This window comes from Barbus barbus, assembly GCF_936440315.1.
Source record: "Barbus barbus genome assembly, chromosome: 27".
In the NCBI taxonomy this organism is placed as follows: Eukaryota; Metazoa; Chordata; class Actinopteri; order Cypriniformes; family Cyprinidae; genus Barbus; species Barbus barbus.
Genome location: NC_136755.1, coordinates 16,866,768 through 16,890,560, shown reverse-complemented (window position 1 = coordinate 16,890,560; position 23,793 = coordinate 16,866,768). Strand labels below are relative to the sequence as shown.

General features: G+C 37.8%; 4 protein-coding genes across 6 annotated transcripts in view; 2 read left to right on the top strand and 2 right to left on the bottom strand.

The window, feature by feature from the left end:
* Positions 1-241: 241 nt before the first annotated feature.
* LOC306846836 (synaptotagmin-like protein 1) lies at positions 242-6,431 on the top strand. 2 transcript variants are annotated; one of them, XM_079380469.1, is made up of 15 exons: positions 242-621; positions 1,348-1,490; positions 1,572-1,714; positions 1,800-1,968; positions 2,295-2,349; positions 2,437-2,467; positions 2,576-2,640; positions 2,718-2,807; positions 2,894-3,060; positions 3,472-3,574; positions 3,663-3,824; positions 3,908-3,986; positions 4,830-4,929; positions 5,009-5,208; positions 5,609-6,431. In XM_079380469.1, exons 2-15 carry the CDS (start codon positions 1,375-1,377, stop codon positions 5,749-5,751), a joined length of 1,623 nt encoding a protein of 540 aa, XP_079236595.1. In that variant the 5' UTR covers positions 242-621; positions 1,348-1,374; the 3' UTR covers positions 5,752-6,431. The 2 variants fall into 2 exon arrangements, with proteins under 2 accessions (XP_079236595.1, XP_079236594.1); XM_079380468.1 differs by having other exon boundaries at positions 247-386.
* A 1,950-nt stretch (positions 6,432-8,381) lies between these two features.
* LOC306846976 (digestive cysteine proteinase 2-like) lies at positions 8,382-15,348 on the top strand. Of its 2 annotated transcripts, none has more exons than XM_079380706.1 (11): positions 8,382-8,595; positions 8,788-8,867; positions 8,946-9,035; positions 9,146-9,318; positions 9,407-9,656; positions 9,741-9,936; positions 11,099-11,289; positions 11,393-11,484; positions 12,419-12,580; positions 12,824-13,013; positions 13,402-15,348. In XM_079380706.1, exons 2-11 carry the CDS (start codon positions 8,852-8,854, stop codon positions 13,587-13,589), a joined length of 1,548 nt encoding a protein of 515 aa, XP_079236832.1. In that variant the 5' UTR covers positions 8,382-8,595; positions 8,788-8,851; the 3' UTR covers positions 13,590-15,348. The 2 variants fall into 2 exon arrangements, with proteins under 2 accessions (XP_079236832.1, XP_079236831.1); XM_079380705.1 differs by having other exon boundaries at positions 8,416-8,595; positions 8,808-8,867.
* LOC306846977 (solute carrier family 22 member 13-like) overlaps positions 13,659-23,793 on the bottom strand; it is a gene marked incomplete at its 5' end in the record, with an annotated part of 14,057 nt that continues 3,922 nt past the window's right edge. The window contains 7 exons of the mRNA XM_079380707.1: positions 13,659-15,681; positions 15,791-15,991; positions 16,140-16,248; positions 16,340-16,551; positions 19,312-19,415; positions 20,092-20,206; positions 20,635-20,803. Coding sequence (XP_079236833.1) covers positions 15,579-15,681; positions 15,791-15,991; positions 16,140-16,248; positions 16,340-16,551; positions 19,312-19,415; positions 20,092-20,206; positions 20,635-20,803 — 1,013 coding nt within the window. The 3' untranslated portion in view covers positions 13,659-15,578. The remainder of the gene's footprint in view (positions 15,682-15,790; positions 15,992-16,139; positions 16,249-16,339; positions 16,552-19,311; positions 19,416-20,091; positions 20,207-20,634; positions 20,804-23,793) is intronic.
* LOC306846978 (uncharacterized protein) overlaps positions 22,537-23,793 on the bottom strand; it is a 2,352-nt gene continuing 1,095 nt past the window's right edge. Inside the window, exon 2 of the mRNA XM_079380708.1 lies at positions 22,537-23,793. This exon is cut by the window's right edge and continues 308 nt beyond it. Coding sequence (XP_079236834.1) covers positions 23,244-23,793 — 550 coding nt within the window. The 3' untranslated portion in view covers positions 22,537-23,243.

Sequence of the window (23,793 nt, the reverse complement as noted above, 5' to 3'; positions counted from 1 at the left end):
TGATTTAAAAAAAAAAAAGTAGTCCAATTACATGAAAAACGTGAAAAGTGATACTGTAATACCACACAGAGGTGACTACAGCCAGGCTTTTTTACTGACTAGCAGCATAATAGCCTAATGACAAGAAGAGAGAGAGAGAGACAGAGAGAGAGAGAGACATACATATCATGCTGTATGTGCGTGAAGTGATTAGTAAAATAAGTGCATACTCGCTGAAGTGTGAGAATCCGGTTCGTATTTTGCTCTGTGCCCGAGGGCGGGTGTGAGACTGCCAATCCTGCCAAATCAGACACAAACGAGTGCGTGTTTAGAAACAACCGACAACTAAACTTGACACAGAAAAATTACGAGAATGACCGAGCCAGAAGACATTAGATAAGGCAAAGGTATTACATTCGGTTGTTTAAGTCAACTTCTAATTGCTTCTTCTCTTTCTTTTTCACGATTGAAGTTGAAGTAGGAGAGTTTGACAGGTGCGTCTCCATCTGTTCATTCGTCCTCGAGTGTTGGACATTTAACTAACCTGGAGTCGTTAGGAGCTTGATAGAAAGTGTGCATTATAGTACGTTTATGTTTACCTTATATGTGGAAGTAGATATAACACTTGGCCTCAGTGAAATCGTAAGTAATTTGTTTACTTTTGTCTTGTTTGTCCCTGTTTGTTGTGCGCGTGCGCGATTCAAGCATCGCTCGGTCTATATCACAGCTGAACTTTCCTGTTAATCGTTATTAAACATTTATTTTGGAAATGACACCGTGAATTTAGTGGTTTGGATGACACATCTATTTGGATTTTCTTTATTTAATATTGCTATGGAAGGATTTAGAGAGTAGTAAGAGAAAGTTATGATGTGTGGTAATATTTTATTTTAAAGATTACATTTTGGGCTCTAAATAAATATTCTATATTGGATAAACAAAAAAAATCACGTTTTTAAATAGAGTAAAACAAAATGCATAGGAAATGCCATCATTTCTGACGATGTTATTAATGTAACAGTTCTTGTGGAATCAAAAACAATAAAAATGAAATATCAAAGAGTAGGCTATCTCTGGACTGATTGTTGTTTTATCTAGTTTTAGGGAATTTGTTGTCTCTATATTGCATCTGGAGAACATGAATAAACATTTAATGGGGGTTGGAGCATTAATGAATTTGACAATTTCTTGCAATGAAAAAAATACCTGTTCTGACACAAAAATAACAACTTTAAAACTTTTTTTTTTTTATTGTTAGTTGTTTTAATTTGTATTCTCTCATTTGTGCTTTCATGATTACCATAACTGGCTCAGTTCCCATGGGTGTGATTCTCATCTAAATCAAATCTAAATCATCTTAATAACCAGGTGTGATCAGTGTGAGGTGTGCCTGTAATGGAAGGGGAACCTTTCCTAGATCTGTGTCACCTGACTGAGGTGGAGCAGACTGTAATTCTCAGCGTTCTGCAGAGAGATGCTGAACTACGCAGCAAAGAGGAAGGAAGAATACGGTCAGTGTGTGTACAATACTGAACGGATTTGGCAAACATAAGTTATATGAGCAGTACAAGATGAAATGCTTGTGTTTTCAGGACGCTTCATCAGACGGTGTCAGACCCTGTCCGTCTGCACTCTCTCTCGGGCGCGTGGTTTAATGAAGAGCGTGCTAAGAGATATCAGAAGGGAGGAGCTGATGTTGTTCATGCCTCTATACGCCGTAAGAGGCGTGAAAAAGGTCACATGATCTCTTAGTCAATCCTGTAATGTATTATGTATTTGTGTGTTCTCACACAACACTGTTTTTTGTTTTATTTCTGTAGATATACCTCTGACAGCAATATTTGCTGAAGAAAAAGGTAACTGTTCTCAACCTAATGCGCAGCAAGTGGAAGACAAAAGTACAGAGAGAGAATTGCAGGAAAATATAAGTGTAAGAGAGGATGACAAGGGACAGGAAGAGAAGGACAGAGAAAAAGAAGATGGGGAAAGGTTGGTGCAAATTTCGGTGTCATCTCTCTACTTAGGACTGAATAAACTGAATGAATCTAAACAGTCTGTATATTAATATAAGTATACAAATCCACACACACAGTCTGCTTGGTCATATTTCAGTATTAAATGAGAAATAGGCAATCCTGTGTGTTTAAAATGCTGTTTAAACATCTAATAATACGGTTGAAAACTCAAGTATATGTGCATAAAGCGTGTATGAACATGTTAGCATGCAAATCATGATTTTTTTTTTCTGTGCATAGATCACTTGCAATCATTTATTAGTTTAAATATGGTCTTATTTTGTGATACTTTATTTTTAGTTGCATTCATGTGGTTATCCCTGAACAACAATCCAGGACAAGACACATCACAAAGGTCAATTTCCATATTAGATTATATTATATGCTTGTGAAATATGTGCTACTGCATGTGAAACATTTCTAATGTTCTTGCTTTGAACAGGAAAATGCAGCAAAAGAAAATTGTCTTAAAGGTAAAATAAACTAGACTGGTAGGAAAATCATCTCATAAATGACGAAAGACAAAATGTAAATGCATCTAAATTGCACTCTGCTTATTTCACTTTTCCTTCATGCTCCAGAAAGTGTTGGAGAGTCTGAGGACAAAGAGAGGAGAATTTTGCCAAGTACATCACCGTCACTACAGGTCTGTTTGGCAAAGCCAGTTGTTCAGATACACACATCCCTGAAAACCTTTTTTATTATGTGTAAGTGTTTCGGTAGATCGACTCAGAGGGGGACATGGACTCCGGCAGCACTGAACTAGACTATACTAGGTTTGGGTCAGTTTGCAGCTTGACCTCCCATCATATGGTAAGATGCACTCTCAAGCACAACACTTGACCTTCTGCACCAATGAAGTTTTGAAGGTGTAAACGGTCCAGTTTCTGTGTGGGTAGATGAATGGCAGTTTGATGAGTCTGTACAGTGTGGGCGATTTTGGGGATGTTGTAGTATCAGGGCGGATCCAGTTCTCATTGCAGTATGACATCAAGAAAGAGGAGCTTCATGTGCACATAATACGCTGCCAAGATCTTGCATCGGCCCGTAAAAATCGATCGGACCCGTAAGTATACTTGACTGTAGTCACTTCATTCAGTCATAGCTATCAACTATTTATGAAAGCAGTCAAGCAACATTTAATATTATAATCAAAGTTGACAACAACAATGGTGCTTAATATTTCTGTGGAAACCGTGATACATTTTTTCAGGATTATTTAGATCAGGGCTGTCCAAACTCGGTCCTGGAGGGCAAATGTTCCATGCAAATGTTTTGAGGCAAGTTGGAGCTAAACTCTGCAGGACACCTCCAGGACCGAGTTTGGACAGCCCTGGTTTAGATGAATAGAACGTTTAAAGAACAACATTTATTTGAAATAGAAATCTTTTGAAACAGTACAAATATTTTTGCTATCACTTACTGACCTCAAACCTTTGAACAGTAGAGTATGTCTTTATCCTTCTCTTAAACACAGATACGTTAAAGTTTACCTTCTCCCTGACAACACATCCCGCAGTAAGAAAAAAACTGCAGTGAAGAGGAAAACTTTAAATCCAGTCTATGATGAAACCATGAAAGTCAGTTTTATTAATTTGTTTTCACAAATTATTCCTATGCATTTAAAATACATGATCAAACTTACAGTAATTATTTCTCCTGTACCAGTACAGAGTGCGGAGACTGGACCTCCAGGCTCGTGTGCTGAGTATGTCAGTCTGGCACATGGAGAGAATGAGGAGAAACCTCTTCCTGGGGGAGGTGGAAGTGAGGTTGGCTCAGTGGGACTGGAGCCAGAGCCAACCAACCTGGCACAACCTCCAGCCAAGAGTAAGGCCGTTTCAGAGATTATCTGATCTCTTTAGTGAATTAAACATGTCATTCTCATCATGAGACTCTTTCTCTCAACGTAGGTAAAGTTAAGTCCAGATGACATCATCAACAGAGGAACCATTCTGTTCTCAATTAAGTTTGTACCTCCAGGTTCAGAGGGTGAGTCTGAACAGACACTTCATATTTACAATCTCTATATCCGGATATATATGCAGGGCCATTGATAAATTACGTGTAGCTCAATATTAATTTACTATGCACTAGCCCACTCCCCCCTCAATAAAATGCTTAAATAGTAGTAAAGCAAATTTTTTTTTATCAGCCCCCTTTCATATAAAATATTTTCTTGAAGCACCCCCTGACTTATGTTGATATTTTAATAATTTAAAAAACTCACTCGCACATTCACAGTAATGCAGGTACAAAAATAAAATATTTAATTTAAGTGTTTTTTTGTTGTTGTTTGATCTCATAAGAAAGTGTCAAATTCTGTTGCTGAAAACAGGCAGAGAGAATGTTTTATATTATCATTCTTTACTGTTTTTGTATCATTATCATTGTTGTTGTTAACTCTAAATATAAAAAACGAAGACCAAATATATTACTGCTTAACACAGTTAAATATTTAACTTTATTTAAATATTGAAATTGTATTTAAATTCTGTGAAAAAAGGAACAAAAATTAATAACATAAAAATTACATTTTTAATTGCAATGTATGTTACAAACTACCAGTTTCAATACTAATGTTCATTCAATTATTCATTTTCAAATGTGAAACCCTCAAGCTGTCATTTTAGTAGAAAATAAATTCTTTGTTGTTTAGTTGACAATGGATTTGTAAACGCTTCTGGTTACAAATCTGATAAAATGCTGAAAACTGTCCACAAAAATGTTATGTATTTTTCAGTTTCAAGTTTCAGTCTTTAGTGATTTCACTAAGCCATACTGTGATTTCAAATTGATTTAGATTTATTGTACAGCTCTCTTTGTTTATTTTAGGAAGTGGTTGTCCACCAACTGGTGAGCTCCATATTTGGTTGAGGGAGATTGTTGGTTTACTTCCCACTAAACGTGGCACACCTAGTACATATGTGAAAAGGTATGTGTGCACATTCATAGTAGTTTGCTTGTTTTTTTGTTATTTCCTAAGCACATCAGTATGGTTTGTGTTTGTACAGTGTGGTATTACCAGATGAGAGTGGCGTCAGTGGCCAGCAGACCCGGGTGGTGCGAGGATCTGTCAACCCAGTGTTCAACCACACCATGGTTTATGACGGGTTTCAGTCCAGTGACCTCATTCAGGCCTGTGCAGAGATAACGGTCTGGAGTCCACATTCCTCCTGCTGTCTGGGTGGAGTACGACTCAGCTCTGGCTCAGGTAACACAGATTTGAACTAGTGCTGTCAAATTCAAAATAAAGTTTTTGTTTACATAATAAATAAACACAGTACACATACATATATTATGTTTATATAAATACACACACATGCATGTATATATTTAAGAACAAATTTGTTGTTCATACATTAAATATATTGATAAATAATATAAATTATATGAATATACTTAGATGCATGTAAATACATGTAAATATTTCCAAAATATATACATGTGTGTTTATATACATAATAAATATACACAACACACACACACACACACATTTTATGTAAACAAAAACATTTATTTTGGATGCGATTAATCGTTTGACAGCACTAATTTGAAAATAATATACTTAGAATATATACATAGCTGAGAGTAAGACTGTGTTCATGTTGCAGGTGTGAGTTACGGCCAGGCTGTCTGCTGGATGGACTCAACAGAAGATGAGATAAGTGTGTGGTCAAATGTGATTCAGAGCCCCGGCAGCTGGGTGGACATTAGTCTACCAATCAGAACCAATTTACAGCTCTGTTCTGATTGAACTTTGTTTAACCTATTCACCCTGTGACTTTGGTTGTGTAACATTCTGGAATACACTACAAAACTTTTTCCCCAATCTTTGACCCAGTTTGTAGTCTGGATGGGTTGAAGCTATTTGGCATAAGTCAAAGTCAGTCTGCAACTTTTGGATGTTGGAGTTGTAATGAGAGTGTAGTATGTAATGAGCACAAACTCTGGTTTTTAGCTTCAGACTATGACTCCATCCAGTTTGAGGATATCAAATGTTTTTATATTTTGAGCCAATTTTAGAACACGGTGTATGACATGACCATTCACCTCCAACCACGGTAGCAGTCTCTAAACGACAGAAATGAGATCACCCTCCTTTACATAAAATAGAGCAAATTCTACAAGGGGAAGGAAACAAATGAAACAGGATTTGTTATAAAATAGTCCTCACCCATATCTTAGAGTTTGTTGCAAAATAATGTGATACAGTTTGGTTTACTTTGTTGTCAGGTTAAATGTTTTTGCTAGAATTTGCTAGTGTCATGCAAATCTAGAGGGGAATGAGAATTTGTTGTCAAACTTTAACTGTCCTCTTATGAGAATAATGATATAGTCATCTTTCTGCTTGTGGTCTCATTGTGACATTGAAGGTCAAGCCACAAATGTAATGAAATGCTAACTGCTGATTAAAACAACACATTTCGTCTTTACAAAAAATAATAATAATAAAAAAAAGAATATATATATTTATCAAATCAGTGTATATTATTGTACATCTTTTTGTGTCAGACTGTTTGATAATCCATTTTGAAACAAGTGTTTATACTTGCATTAGAAACAAGTGTTTTAATTGCATTAGGATGAATTAAAAAATAGATTTATAAAATGATAGAGACATTCTACTTAATTATGATAGTAGGCAAATGATGGACACTTCACCGTCCCATAAGGCCGCGGGAGAGGAGGCGTCATATTCGAAAATGTTGAAATCTTCAAGTACCTCAGGGAAAAACGTTGTTCATTGTGGTAAAATAATTGTACTTGTTTAACATCATCCAAGTAAACAACTTATTTGTTGAAGGTTTAAATGATGTAAACAGATGAAACGATTTTGTGAATTGGGTGTAAAAAGATCTTTAATCATTATTATTACCGATCAGATGGAGTTAATGTTAACTTCAATCTAGTACATTGTTAACGCTGCTTTCTTTAAACAGACGGTTCGTTAAGTAATTTAATGAGAAAATTAAAAAACTTAAGGGTATTAAAGCTATTTTATTTATCTTTTACCAGTGATGTTTTGAGAATTTATATATATAGATATATATTTTATATTAATATTATTAGGGTGATATGGCTGTGTCACACACACATATGTGTGTGTTTGACACAGCCATATCACCCTGCAGCCCAAGACTGGTTGCCCACTGAAGCTAAGCAGGGTCGAGCCTGGTCAGTACCTGGATGGGAGACCTCCTGGGAAAATGTTCTCGGTTACTTGTGTAACCTTGGTTCCCCGAAATGAGGGAATGAGACATTGCTATGGGAAATACATTTTCCTCGAATACTACTGAAGCCTTATTGAATCACGCCAGAGAAACTGGCCAATGGTGTTCATTGGCCGGGCCCGGGCCGAAATGCAGGGCTCTACAATGACTTACTTCTTGCGTTGTCATCCCGGCGGGAGGTGTGCTAACAGGGCTTGTAGCAGGTGATTCGGTCGTGCTATTAAACTGCCTTGTGTTCTTTTTGCCATGGTGGCTATATGATGCTAACTGCAGGATGGATTTCAAGGACTGCGCGCACAGATCTACGGCCGATGTTGAATCCAACGTTTATATTTTTCCTACGAATCTTTGAGTTAACATGCACTAAACATGAGTGGAATGAATTTGCACCGCAGCGCCCCCACACCTTGATGCTCATGACAAGAATAGCATGTAGTATAGTTATCTTTATTGAAGTGAATTAGGTTCAAATCGCCGTCATGCATGAATGAATATTTTTGCAGTTTTACACATAATAATCCAAGATGATCACATTACACAAAACTGAAATTGCACGTCAAAATAACACATTGTCAATATTTTTTGAGACCCCCCAAAATTTCAAAAATCTTTTTCAGGGGAGCCCATGTCTTATTAAGGGGAGCCGAGCTCCCCCTAGCTCCCCCGTAGATCGCACCCTGCTTAAAAGCATGTGTGACATGAAGAACAAAGTGTAAACGTGAAATTGTAAAACAACAACAACAAAAACAACCATCAGGACTTTCGAAGAGAAAGGGGGACAATGAGATTTCACCTGGGGCACCAAGTCAGAATCGCCACAGGGGCGTGTGATTTAACATCTACATAATAAGGTCTGTGCTTGATCTGTGATAATTTAATCACGAAGTCTAAACCTCTTATGTCTATTTTTTCACTCTCAGTAGCTCATCTCATGTTTCAAGCATTTCTGCAATGTTACTTCCCATCTCGCATGTCACTACATTTCACCTGTAGCAGATTATGCTTTCTCGTTTTGGCGCTTAATTCTGATTTAAAGTGATTCGTTTAGCCAGAAACATGTTTAATATATGTACTACTTGTGAACGTCTAGTTAAAAATGAAGTCAGCAATTTTACCCACCAGAGGACTTTGGTAAAAGAAAACAGCTGACTACAGTCATGTGACAGCGATAGACACTCTTGTCATATGACTTTAATTTAGTCCCTCCTTCCCGTGTTTTTATCGGTACTTTCTGCTATCTTGAGTCGTCTTAAAACCTTTTTCCAGACGTAGAAGGCGTATTGTCATCTCCAGTAGATGTCTGGTTTCTTTAGATTACACGATGTTGCTTCTTTTAGCTGGGCTCGTGCTGCTGGTGTGTGCTGCAGGTAAAAACAAACCAACACAACAGGAAGAAAACACAAAAGCGTATGATAGTTGTTCTTGTGATTCAGCGGCTGAGACATTTCCTGTGATGATGTATTTAACACAATGTTTTGAGGATAAATACGATAATATTTTTAGGCTCAGTATATGTTACGCTTTGCATTCGTAGTGTATATATGTTTTGTATTGTTTAGAAATTAGTTTTCTTCCCCAGATGCCACACCAGTTGGTGGCAGAACGGTTCCCGATTTTGGAGAGATGTATCATGTTAAAGGTACATTTTTAATACCTACACAGTACATCTCTGTACAGTACTCTTCTTTTTAAAGTTACAAATCCCTCTTTTATGTAGGTCTGCTTTCTTTGCCATATGCTGAGATAAAGGAACCATTTGAAGCTTGGTACGACCTCAAGGGGAAGAGAAGTCGAATCGACTATTATGGTTAGTTATCATCAGATAATAAAAAAATCTGACAGTATTTAAGCATGCTTCTATAGACAAGCTGTTGGGATTTTATATTGTGTTGTTTTTCTAATTGCTGCGGTCTATAGATACAGTGTGCACTTTTTTTATTGGAAATGACTTTGATTATGGTGCCACTTACAAGATTACACCAGTCACCACTGAGACCGAATTCAATACTATGAAGTGTTTCCAGCTTAATGGTACCAAGAAGGATCCAATACTTCCACAGACAGCACTGCCTGATCTGCAGGGCTTTGAAGTATGTATTACATGTAAGACTTACTATCTTTTGTGGAGCAAACCAAAGGAACAAGGCTGAAATGATTTTGAATTTGTTTGTTTTGCAGTTTGAAAAGATGGAGTATTACGCAGGCAATCTGTGTGAGGTCTGGAAAAATGTCACTCAGGTTGGCCATAAGAAGAACACGTATCGTCTATGGGTCACACGTCCAGAGGGAAATGATTCCCCAGCCACCCCACACCACTATGAGATGATGGGCTTCAATACCCTTTTGGGGTCCCACTATGATAAATACCTTATCGACTACAGTGACTTCAGCCCTCAAATTGATTCAAACATTTTCAAACTACCTGGAGGTAAATACAATAAACGCATTCAATAATTTGACATTTTTCTGCGACTTACAAACCATCTAATCAAATGATCACTTTTGTGTTTAGGAATGACCTGTGGGGACTTTCCTGGTCCTGGGCTGGAGCATCATTTATTGGCCAACCCCATCCAAGACCTTGTCCACACCTCCCCCGTTGGTCATGCCCACCGTATGTTTGGCCACTTTAAGGAGAAGTATGAGCGTCAATATGAAAATGAAAAGGAGCATGAGGAGCGTGAGCACAACTTTGTACATAATATTCGGTGAGGAAAAACTAAGAAACATTACAAGAGAGTTGTTTTAAAGGGGTGGTTGATTGCTTTTTTCTAAGCTTGATTGTGTTTGTGGGGTGCAGTCTAATATGTGTTAAGGCTTTGTTTAAAAAAACCCATTATTTTTCACGTAATTTACCTTTATTCTACACCGCTCTGTCCCTTCTCCTATGAATGCTCTGATGATTTCCTGGTTTTATGAATCCTCCCTCAGAATTACACTATTTGTAAATGCTACTGCTTATGTTAGCTTTTAATATACCATTTTATCCTGATTAAAACTTTAATACAGCAGAAAACATGATTGGGTTGTAGCATTTTTGTAACAGTAAGAAGTGTTTGCCACCAGGTATTGCTCGCTACCATGGCAACTACGTGCGTGCGCCCATGTTTAACGCTTCTTGTAGATATGTGAAAATGATCTGTGTGTCAATACACATAAAGTGTATAATTGGAACACCATTCATTGCTGGAGCTGATGATCTGAATCAGGTGAGAGAGAGAGATGCAGAGCGTGTGTAGAGTAGGGGGACGCGAGGAACATGACTAAGAACCGCTGCTTTAGAACATTGATTTACAAAATTCTGATTCCATTAGAATCATTATAAGACAGAATCACAGTTCATATATGAGTAGATTTTTTTTCGAGCACACCTAGTTTTGACGGCATGGCAACAACTCTTCCTCTTCTCTAAAGCAACACAGCATTTTTGTTGCATGTTCCCAGGGGCGGAGTTTATGGAAATTTCAAGGTTTGGGATGTCACAACCCAGGAAGGGAGCTCGTTGTAGTCCCTATGAGCCGTAACTGTAGCCAATATACTGCCATAATTTTAAAAGACAATATCTCCATTTGCATTGAACTTTCAGCGTCGTAACTTTGCAGATATTGTTTATGCTCAAACAGAAACATTACACAATAACTAATGCTAAAAAAGTGAAATCACAATCAACCACCCCTTTAAAATTTGGGGGAAAAAAAGAAGCTTTATGAAGCTTTTTTTCTCTTGGTTACATTACATGGGCATGCTAGCTACCTATAAATAAATGAGAATATGGAGCCATAATAATCTATACAAAATTATATAATGAAAAACAGGAAGCAGTCTGTATACTTGTCTGAAGACATTCTTTTTACATACATTTTTCCTCAGGTATGTGCACTCTATGAATAGAGCAGGTCTTTCTTTTTCCCTTTCTGTCAATCACCTGGCTGATCGGTCACAGGAAGAGCTGGCCATGATGAGAGGACATAAAAGGACTCATGTTCACAGAAAGGCTCAGCCTTTTCCCTCTGAAATCCGCTCTATAGCCACCCCTGATTCAATAGACTGGAGGCTGTATGGTGTGTATATCTTGAATATGTTGGGTTGTAGGTGAAGTCAGAATAGTTCCATGCATGTTTAGTGATTCAGATGATATACAGACATATTGTTATGTATTTTCAGGTGCTGTGACGCCAGTGAAAGACCAGGCTGTATGTGGATCCTGCTGGAGCTTTGCCACCACTGGAACACTAGAGGGAGCACTTTTCCTGAAGGTAAATCTACGTAAAAATCCTAGACACAATATCCACTTTATTTTTTAAGAGCAGGCCATTTTTAACTTAAATGTGCAAGAATTCAGGCATCAGCTGCCTACAGTCATTTTATCTGTACAAAAACAGTATGTTATACTGCTTGGTATTTGTTATCATATTTATTATAAAAAATATACAAAACCCTGAACCTTTTATTGTCTCTGTTGTTGGGGAATAACAGTTAAAACCCATGGACCAGGTATGATGACCAAAGACCAGGAGTCAGATTGCAATTAATTAAAGAAATTTACTGAAGAAATAGTTTGCAGTTTCATCAGCAGAAGTCAGCTTTAACACTTTAAGGCTGCCCTGCTTTACAATTCAAAAACACCACAATTATACCCAGACAGAGGTTGCTAATTGCATCAATGTATAAGTCATAAAAATTCTGATTGGTTCTAAAACCTAGATAAACTAGACAATTTCCACATATGGGCGCAAGCTTGAAGCATATCTTCAAGGTTGCCTCAGACCTAAACCTTATCGAGCATGGTTGCACACACAATGAGAGCAGCTTCTTAGAGAGTAGAAAGGCAGACTAAAGCCATAATCAACTTCTTAATTCTCTAACATGCAGAAATGTAACTTTGATTAATAATTATTCAAGAAATATTATAATTAATATTATTATGAAAGCCATTGTACTAGATCTGCCATCCACTCTTTCACTGTTATAGAGGTCAAGAATCAGATTACCTGCTGATGTTTCATGAAAGAAAAAAGTATGCTGTCATGAAATTGAATGATTTTTTTATTATTATTATTATTCAACGTCTGTCTTACATAATGATAATCTGTTGATTGATGAGCTGATCTTTGTAATGTCCAACTGAATAAAGTGTTTTAATTCACAGACACAGGTGTGAAATAGTCCTTGTCTTTCTCACTCTTTTAGATGGGACAGCTGACGTCATTGTCCCAGCAGATGCTGGTCGACTGTACATGGGGATTTGGGAACAATGGTTGTGATGGAGGAGAGGAATGGAGAGCTTTTGAGTGGATGATGAAACATGGTGGCATTTCTACTGCTGAGAGCTATGGAGGATATATGGGCATGGTGCGTGTACATACACCTCACATCTCCATCTAACTCAAACATTTCTGATTGATTTAAATGGTTGTATAGGTCCCTGCAAAACTGTACAGGAATTGACGTCTATAATCAAAAACACTATTTCCTGATTTAATGAAAAGGTCCACCTATTATAATTTGCTTTCTAAAAAGTAGAACTAAGTTTTTGATTCACAGATTTTGGTGGTTAAAAGAGCATCACTAATCAGATCACTATGTGTGTTTCAGAATGGTTTGTGTCACTTCGATAAGTCCTCCATGGTGGCAAAGTTGAGCGGTTACACTAATGTGACCAGTGGTGATATTGTGGCACTGAAGGCCGCTATCTTTAAATTCGGCCCTGCAGCAGTCAGCATTGATGCTGCTCATCGTTCCTTCGCCTTCTACAGCAATGGAGTGTATTATGAACCAGCATGCAGTGAGTCTTCACAATATTTAACATATTATTTGCTTGGTATAATTTGCCTGATCATCAAATATATCATAAAATAAGTAATATAACAAATATACATGGTATTTAAAAAAAAGAAAGAAAAGTTTTTCATCTACAAAACTTTAAATTTTTTAGATGGAAACATTTAGGTAAAGAGCATCTATATATATATATATTTAAAACTTTATTTACTTTTTTAGAAATGTAGAATTTGTTTTTTTTTATTAGAAAATTTGATGCACAGTTAATATTTTATATTTCAAGTACATGCATATTATTTTGAGTACAGCAATGTCTTACAGATTGCCTATAATCAAGTATGCAATACTCTATAGAAACCAGCAATTCGTATTTTATGTTTCTATATCCACAGAAAACGGGACTGATGACTTGGATCATGCTGTGCTAGCAGTTGGTTATGGGATAATGGCTAATGAGCCCTATTGGCTAGTGAAGAACTCCTGGTCCACTTATTGGGGCAATGATGGTTATATACTGATGTCCATGAAAGACAACAACTGTGGTGTGGCCACTGATGCTACTTATGTGACATTAGCCTAATATACTTGCATGCTTCAGAAAAATCATACAATAATTATTTTTGACTATTTTAATTGCAGATGCTGTATAAGTGATCACAGTTTTATTGTGCATCAGTTGGAATGTCAGTAAATGGAAAGTCTTAATAACAAAATGCTTGTTCATTGTAAAATCACATTAAGACTTCATGCAGCAAAACTAACACACACACTCATACTTGTTCACAGGCAATGGACAGTAACTAGCAGGTCTACATAAGTTTCATTAGACCCCAATTGATTAACTCTGATGTCCTTAACATTTTAAGACTAAGGGCTGTGGTAACCATCCGGTTTTTTTAATGGTAGTTCCACTAATGGTGCCCTCTTCTGGGATAAAAAAAAATTACATTTCATCAGGTTAAAAGACATCACAGATGTACCAGACAGTTACAAATTAAGGTCGTATGACAGAGTAAAAACATTTAGATCACGATAATCATGCAGTAATATATAAAAGTGTTTTGCTTAAAAGTATATTTAATTCAAATATGAAAATTCCATCTAGATTTACTCACCCTCTTGTTGTTCCAAACTTAAAATCAGATATTTCGAAGAATTTTGGTCAGTGAGTAAATAATGATAGGTGTATATCCTTTTAACATCTGCACCCCATCAACATTTAGAACATTAGACAAATTGATAATAAAATAGCTAATTTCTATCAAACAATTGCATGCAGTAGAAGTACATAGTTAATGTCAGGATATAAAGGTAAAAACTAGATTGTGTCATTTGGCAGTGTGCGGTCTATGAGTTTGTGACCATGGATCATCACAGCAATCTCATGACCTTCTGCAGTAGTGTATGTATCATTGTCTCAAGCAAAGTTGGCAACATGCATATTAATCCCACTCTACATTAAACTTCTATAATTGTGCATATGATGGGATTTTTTTTTTTTTCACTAAAGCAACAGAAAAATTAAATGCAGTCAAAGAACAGACAAAACAGCACTAAACAAGATATTTTCCCCTCTAGCTACAGAGCTATATAATTCAGGATACTAACATGCTATTAAACAATTTCAACCAGGCATAATCTTTGGGAACTGTCATCTCAACCAAATCTAAATGCAACCCACTGTCCCCACGTAAAACAAATCTGGTGTTATTCCCAAACATTGCATACAATATGTCAAGAACGACTTTACAAAGAAGGCACTGGTTCATTCTCCACTAGACCAAACACTCACAACTTTGCCATTTATTGAGAGGCAGTTGGTGTTAGTGGGAGGTACAGTCTCATTCTAGAGAGCATATGATTGGACAAAAATCTGCATAGTACAGGACCAGTCAATAGTATTTTTTGGTCCATTTGCCAGAAGAAAAAAACCCCACATTTTAAATGTAAATATCTGTTAAAAGTAAACTGAATTAATTTAGTTCGGTTTACTAATTCACAAATGTTCCCTTTTGTTTGTTTAGAGCATCTCTCTTTGTTTTACATAGAGAGGTGACGAAACGCAGTGTTTTCAGACCTGGTCATCCATTTTTTAAACATTACACCTTAGTTTTATTAAAACTGCTAATCCTGATGTGAATCAGTCAAATACACCTACAGCCATTTCAAAATGTGACCCTGGACCACAAAACTAGTCTTAAGTCGCTGGGGTATATTTGTAGCAATAGCCAAAAATACATTGTCTGGGTCAAAATTATCTATTTTTCTTTTATGCCAAAAATCATTAGGTTATAAAGTAAAGATCATGTAATTATATTAAAACTTCATTATTGATTAGTAATATGCATTGCTAAGAACTTCATTTGGACAAATTTAAAGGCAATTTTCTCAGTATTTAGATTTTTTTGCTCCGTTTATATATGTATAAAACATTCAAATAAGTCACAAAAGAGGCATTTTTGTATCAAAACCTGAACCATTTTCAAGTTTCACTGATCATCAGCAAGACTAATCATGTAAACACACTAGAATGAGACACTGCATTGAGTTTGTGTGTGATCAAATATGTCTAACTGGACTCATCTGCTAAACAATGCAGCTCCTGTCCTTCTGTGTTGCTTGGCAATTGGCTGGTATGTACAGGAATTTGTCCGTCATATTTCAGAGCCGACCTAAAGGAGGAGAGAGGAGGATAAACTATTTGAGACGTGTTTTCAAAGTAACAGGGTTTTAATTTTGGTGTGAACTATCCCTTTAATTTTATGTGGTGTCATTGTTTACCTCTCAGTATCATGAATGCTGTCAGGTAGTGGTTGATTGGCAGTCTCAGGCAATGCTAGTGCAAGCACTGCAGCAAGCAGAGGGGTGGAGCCAAATATCACCATGGGCACAACAGGTGTGTGGCGTCCAAGCAGGTTTATAAGTGGCGCTAAAACTCCACCAATCCGTGCAAACATAGAAGAAACACCAATACCTGTTTGCCTGAAAAAAAAAAAAAAGCCAAATCAGATATTATTTCCACACGTATGACTATATGTTGAAATCAAGAATGCAAGCTCTTCACTCCCACCTGATTTTCATGGACTTGCTAACAGATCATGGCTTTTGAGAAGGTTTTGTGTGCGAGTACCTGAGAACAGTTGGGAATAGTTCTGCAGAATAAATATAGATGATGGCAAAAGATGCTGTAATTCCAAATTTCCCCACCATGGCCAAAGCAGTCTGAATATGAGCACTGTCTGAGAGAAAAAAAAAAAAGTTTGATAAGAAAATAACTAAAAAGACAAATAAATTCTAGAAAAGTGCCTCTAGCCATGTTTGACTGGTCACCTGCAGGAACAGTGAGGGTCAGCAGACATGCGCCACCTCCCACAGCAAGGAACACACTCAGTGGGATTCGTCGACTACAGGGCAGGAGAACCAACACCAACGACCTTGCAGGAATTTCCACCAATCCAAACATGAACTGAGTGAGGTAAAGGTCTGCCCCGAGGTCAGACACACCCAGAGACAGACCATAATACACCAACACATTAACAAACCTGGAGAAACACAAACATAAAATCAATTAAGGGACATGTGTGAAGGGCATGACTAAAAACACTCAGTGTTGGGGAGTAACCAGTTACATGTAGCTAAATTACGTAATTTAATTACAAAATAGATGTAATTGTAATCAGTTACAGTTCCTGAGAAATTAGAGTAAATTTAACTTAAGTTAAACAAGGAGAAAACTGAAATCATTGCATTTGGAAACAAAGATGGAAGTTCTCAAGGTGAATGCATACTAGGGATGTAACGATTACTGTAAGGGTAGGTTTAGGGTTGTGGTAGGTGTAGATATTAATAAATCATAATTTATCAGGTAGCATTTTTCGTTGTCAAATCTGACACAAATCGACAGAACACCGGTTTGACGATAAATCATGATAAAATTCCCCACGGTAAGTATTACCGTTTCATATTTTAATTATCATTAAAACCGTATTCGATTACCGCAATTTGAACAGCTCACGACAAATAAATACTGTCCAGCATAAAGTGCACTTTTAAGTAAGTCTCATGTGCTCACAGCAGCAGAGTAGTTTAGTTTTGAGTGAAAATAGGGCTGAAAAGCTGGGAGGTTTTAGAAGACTGCTGAGGGAATTATACAAGTGACTATATGAATAAATTAATTATATGAATGTACCTCTGAAGGTTCTGAATGTCTTCAGAAACGATTCGATGGCATTTTGTTTTCATCTTTGCTCCATGTAATACCTAAAGGAGGTGTTCTTAATCGCAATGCTGCTTTGTTCACGGAGGTTACGGGAAACAGCTGTTATTCAGCTTTTCCATATAAAGAGCCACCTGCTGTCAGAGAGTGGATTTACAGACACTTATATTTACATTCAGCCTGTGTGCAGTTTCTGTCTGGCCAAAAACGGACCGGATTTGCATGCCCTGCTGTAAATTTTGACCAACTGATGAAAAACAAGCTTATGTGGATTCTACACATTTAAACAATTCAGATAAGTTATCTAGAATTATTTATGGAGCAGATAAAATACATAATCATTTATTAATCAATTATCATTTTGATTTAACCCTTTTCTTTATTTAAAGGCTGAAATGTGAGGTTTACCTTTTTATGAAACCTTTTCAAAGCTTTATTTGAACATTTACATTAGATATTTGAACATGCTATTAAACTCAGTCAAGGTGTCATTTAAAATCCTAACATCACTGTTCGGTCATGTTATTGTTTTAGTGATTATGCAAACAAAAAGTCATTTTATTTGTTGTTTGTTGATTTTTAAATATAAAACTTGAAATGATTTATGTGTCAGTACTTTTTGAACATCTCCAGCACATTTTAACAATACCGTGATAATACTGATAACCGTGATAATTTTGGTCACTATAATAGTGTTAAGAAATTTTCATACCGTTACATCCCTAATGCATACCTTGACTCTAGGGGTCAAACAACTAAAAATCAGGTCAAAAATCTTGGGGTGATTCTGGAGACAGACCTTAGTTTCAGTAGTCATGTCAAAGCAATAACTAAATCAGCATAATATCATCTCAAATAGATTGCAAGAATTAGATGTTTTGTTTCCAGTCAAGACTTGGAGAAACTTGTTCATGCCTTTATCACAAGCAGATTATTGTAATGGTCTCCTCACCGGCCCTCCAAAGAAGACCATTAGACAACTGCAGCTCATCCAGAACGCTGCTGCCAGGATTCTGACTAGAACCAGAAAATCTGAGCATATCACACCAGTCCTCAGGTCCTTACAATGGCTTCCAGTTACATTTAGGATTGATTTTAAAGTACTTTTACTCGTTGATAAATCACTCAATGGCCTAGGACCTAAATACATTGCAGATATGCTCACTGAATATAAACCTAACAGACCACTCAGCTCATTAGGATCGAGTCAGTTAGAAATACCAAAGGTTCACACAAAACAAGGGGAGTCCGCTTTTAGCTATTATGCGGCCCGCAGTTGGAACCAGCTTCCAGAAGAGATCAGATGTGCTAAAACATTAGCCACATTTAAATCCAGACTCAGAACTCATCTGTTTAGCTGTGCATTTGTTGAATGAGCACTGTGCTACGTCCGAACTGATTGCACTATGTATAATCATTTTCTATTGCAAACTGCGTACGCTAAATAGCACATCCTTGTGTTGTGGCTCATACAGAAGAGCTCCAGTGCGTCCAGTGTATGATCTCTAAAATTGCGCTACGCTGACGTGGAGAGACCGAGAGGAGACGAGTTGTTGGAAAAAAGTTATTTTTATTTTCTTTGCATACAAAAAGTATTCTCGTCGCATCATAAATTCATATTGAACCACTGATGGCAGATGAACTATCCTGACAATGCTTTTCATACTTTTCTGTGCCTGACAGTGGTAATTACTTGGCAGTCAATGGGACAGTCACGAGCCTCCCGGTTTTCATCTAAAATATCTTAAATTGTGTTCCGAAGACGAACAAAGCTTTTACGGGTTTTAAACGACATGGGTGTAAGTGATTAATGACAATTTTCATTTTGGGGTGGAGTAACCCTTTAAGATTAATTTTCATGTTATGGGACCATGGTAAAACATTAATAGCCATTTGAAATGCAAGAATATAGGCATAATCAAATGTGACGTTCATATAACAAAAAGCATAAAGTTAAAATCTCTTAGTTTTAATAAAAAATATAAACAGTCTTTCTTTCTAGCTTTTTTCTCAAATAAAAGTGATATATAAAATAGTTTGAAGTTGAAGAACAAAAATATACAAATCTATACAGCTGTAATCTCACCAGATGTAGAAGAGGATAAGTGCTCTCTTCCTCATCTGGGGAGTTCGGAGCAGGTCGACAGCTGTAAATTGACTTCGTTCTTGTAGGCCCTCATATTGCTCCACCTGTGATAGCAGAAATGACACTTTAATACTTTGTAACAAATGTTATGAAACATCCTGTTTTTGAATGATTTCTGAAGGATTGTGTGACACTGAAGCCTGCGGTATGCTGAACATTCAGCTTTGCCATTTAAAATGCCCCTATTATGGGTTATGGGTTATGTTTGGGAGTCCCCAACAACGGGTTGACATGAATGCAAGTCAAAACACACTTTCATTTTCTTATAATATGCATTTATTTTTACCTTATATTCTCAACGACTCCCAAACGATTCGCTCAACAATTAATTTTTCCAAACCCTCCTTTGCGTGACGCTAATCTGCGGTGATTGGTCGATTATATTTAAAGCAGTGTTTGTGAGCTATTATGTTCTTTTACAAAGTCTTGATTTTGTTTTGGGGGTGTACTAGAACATGCTCTCCTTCTTGGTTCGAAAAACGCATAATTTTTCACATAATTTACATTGCCCTGGTGATGTGAAGTTAAGATTCAGACTATCACTTCTTAAAGACTAAAAACAAGGGCCCCTTGGTTGCCCAGGGTGGGGGATGGTGTTGTCATGGTGATGTTAACAGAGCTATTAGAGAGTTTATGGGATTTGAAGATTGTGCCAGAGGCGTGACGAGAAAAAAGCCAAAAAGAGAGCAGAGAGAGTGAAAGGGTCCACATTTTTGATACCTGAACAGTGGGAGGTAAGTTGCGACCATTGACCGTAGCTGCCTTACGCAGAAGATCAATCGCCTCCTCATTTCGGTTATTCACCAAAAGCCAACGGGCCGAATGTGGAAGAACCCTGAAAAAAAGGAGGAGAGGAGGATGAAAGGAGATTTATGCTGTCAGACTGATAAAGGCAGAGGAAGGGAGGAAGTCAAATAGCAAGTGTGAATGAAAAAGAGAATTGAGTGCTGCTTTTTATCTATTCTTTTGCAAGGCCTGATTGTGTAAGGTAAGATACACTGAAAATTAGACCATCAGTGCTTTTTATAATATGTAATTATTTATAAATAATAATAATAAATGTACATTTATGTATAATAGATTTTAAAATGTTTGTTTATTTCATAGAAAACAGTTGTTTTAAATTGCAACAATATTTCACAATATGAATGTACTTCTACTGAATTTTTTATCAAATGCATGCAGCATTGAAGCATAAGAGATGTCTTTCAAAAACACTCAAAACTCTTATCGACCACAAAAACTACTTTTGTGTTGTCTCACCATATATAGAATATAAAGAGAAATCCTGGTACAGAGATTGCCAGCTGCAGCTTTCTCCAGTCTCTGATGAGATAAGCCACACCTGCCAGCAGCATGTAGCCAAAACCAAAGAAGAAGTCGGTGAAGATGCCAGCCAGCATCCGTCTCTGTGTGCAGGTCCACTCTGTGCCTGTGCAGGATGGGTGAGGGAAGGTTAAGTGTTCGGGGTGGTTAGGTTTGGGGTTTAAGGGTTCAACGTAGGGTATTTAGGTCTGTGGTAAAGAAGAAAAGCGTGTTTGTTACTGTTGGCATATAAATATGTCAGTGGCACTGTGCGAGTGCTGGGGGGGCACTTGAAGGGTTCAGGTTGAGTACAGGTAGAAATGAGTTAGTAAATAGCAATGGTTCATGGATTTTTAAGGAGGAATTTGTATGCATGTTGATATTTGAGGTTTTGCAATAAATCTGGAAAGAACTCCAGAACATAAATGATGTGTATAATATTGAGGTCAACTTGTCTTGACTTGTCTAGTAAAGGCATTGGGATACAATATCACATTCCTTATCAATTGAGAGGAATATTTGGGGTTTTCGGACAGTCAGGCTGTTTGTAAATGTCATAATCGTAAAAAAAAAATCGTAAATGTAAAATGTAAGACATTAAGTATGCAGATGAGCAGAAGTTCAGTATGCAAGTTTAACTTAAAGGGGTCATCGGATGCTAAATTCACTTTACAAGTTGTTTGAACATAAATGTGTGTTGGAAGTGTGTGTACACATCCATCCTATAATGATAAAAATCCACCCAGTGTTTTTTTTTTTAAAACCCTATTTTAAAATCCTCTCTCAAATCAGGCTGTTCTGAGATTCCTGTCAGAATGATGTAGTTCTGTACAGGCCCCTCCCACGATAGTTGATTGACAAGACCGTCTTACCTTAGACTCACCCTGAGTGAGCTGAGAGCTGTCCACCATTGAGTCGACTCCGGTGCAGGGGAAGACAAGATGTCTCAGATTAAGCGATTGAGGTGTTCTGTTGTTGGATGCAATAATGAATAAAGCAGTCGTCATTTACTCCCGATATCTGAACCGCTGAAGACACAGAGGTTTTGAGTATTTGTTTTTGAAGGGAAAACCCTGATCTGCCTAAATGCGTCTATGTTTGCCCGAATCATTCGTGATCCAGCTTCATCTACAGAAGAAGTGAGTATAAGGGTTTTTTAATGAATTTAATGAATCGCCTTTCCTAATCATGTGCTAATTAGCACGTTTCACTATGAATGCGGCTAAAGTAAACAGCCCCTCAGAGAGTGGCTGGGTCAGCAGAGCTCATTAACATTTAAAGGAGAATGACACAAAACGACTAGATCTGACAAGAGCTGTTTTTGACAGGTTTAAAAAGGTGTTTTTTACACTACCATTGAGAAATTTTAACCAAACTATGTTACAGATTTTTCATTAAGACCCTAAAGAATCATATCAACTTGTGGAAAATGGGCATCCGATGACCCCTTTAAAATATCATGTAGATCAGTGGTTCTCAATTCCAGTCCTGGGGGCCCCCTGCTGTGCACAATTAGCATATCTCACTGACTTAACACACCTGATTGAGATCATCAGCTCATTAGTTCAGTTCATGGATCTCTCTCCTAATGAGCTGATGATCTCAGGCTACGTCCACACGAAGACGGGTTTCTCCGTATCCGATCTTTTTTTTTTGCCTCAAATTCCGTAAACACGGAGTCGTCTCAGGAAATATCTGCGTCCACACAGAATCACTGAAACCAACTGAAAACTATGTAGTACACATGCCACACCAATATGTGGCGCTGTAATTCTGCCACAGAGATACACAAAAAAACAGAGAAGAAGACTTGGACCATGTGCGTAAACCTTGCGCGCTGAATATAAACTAACACACAAAGCAGAAGATTTTGCTTTAATAAAACTAATGAGCTCAGTAGGTTCTGCAGCACGAACACAAGCACGTAGGCTGTGTCCAAATTCAGGGTCTGCATCCTCCTTAGGATCCTTCCTACCCGGTTGAAGGAGGAGGGATCCTCCGACGTCCGCAAAACCCGGAAGTCGGTGTTTGTGAATTTGGACAGCCTACCCTTCTTTCAGTTCCCTCCCTTACCCGTTGCTCATATCCTGTCGCCTAGCAACCGTGACAGCGCCAAGCAAGAAGCGGGAAAATGGACAAACAAAGAGTTATTCTCCTCATTTTAATTCTTTTGGAAGAAATAAAGCAATTAAATAAATTAAATACTTTCTTTGCTCGTTGTCAGAGAGTTTTTTATATCAGACTACAAGACAGTCACATCCAGGTAAGCCATTATAGCCTATTTTTATTTGTTTTTAAGTATTCTACTAATTTCTCCTACAAATTCATTGAGCCGAAGCATAAACTTTAGCTTGTTTTGTCAGAGAAACTCCTCTCCCACTCCGCTACCGCTCGCTTCGTCCGCCATTACGCTCTGCCGAAAAGAATTATGGGATAGGTAGGACGGGAAAGGATCCACCACACCCATCCTTCCAATTCGGGGAAAAGGAGGACGTATTTGTGGGCCGCATTTGAAGGATCCTACGAATTTGTACAGCCTTCGTCGAGGCGCTGTGACGTAACATCCTTCAAATGAGTACTCCGAAGGATGCAGACACAAAGACGGGGCTCACTTCCAGGGCCTTGAAAAAGATGGAGCGCCAGCGTGTCTTCAGCATCCCAAAGGCTCTCTCCACAATGTTACGTGCACGAGCATGCTTGGCGTTGAAGCGAGCCTGTACAGGATTCTGTACAGGCTCTCTGTATGGCGTGATGAGGCAGATGGGCGCACTCAAACATGGATACCCACCATCTCCAAGGATGCATTTTCCTGCAGGTGGATACAAGCGGCCAGTGTAAAGGGGGCTGTTCTTCAGCACCCTGGCATCATGCACAGACCCGGGATACCCGACAAAGATGTCAACGAACCTCCCCTTGTGGTCGGTGATAGCCTGCAGCTGGACCGAATGGAACAGCTTCCTGTTAAAGTAGCATGGGGCGTCACTTGCTGGTGGTTTGATACGGATGTGGCATCCATCTATTGCACCAGCTACCATGCAGAAGGCTGGAGACCCAGCCAGCTGGGCAAAACCTGCCCCCATTTCCTCCAGGTCATCCGGGGTCGGTAAAGCAATCACT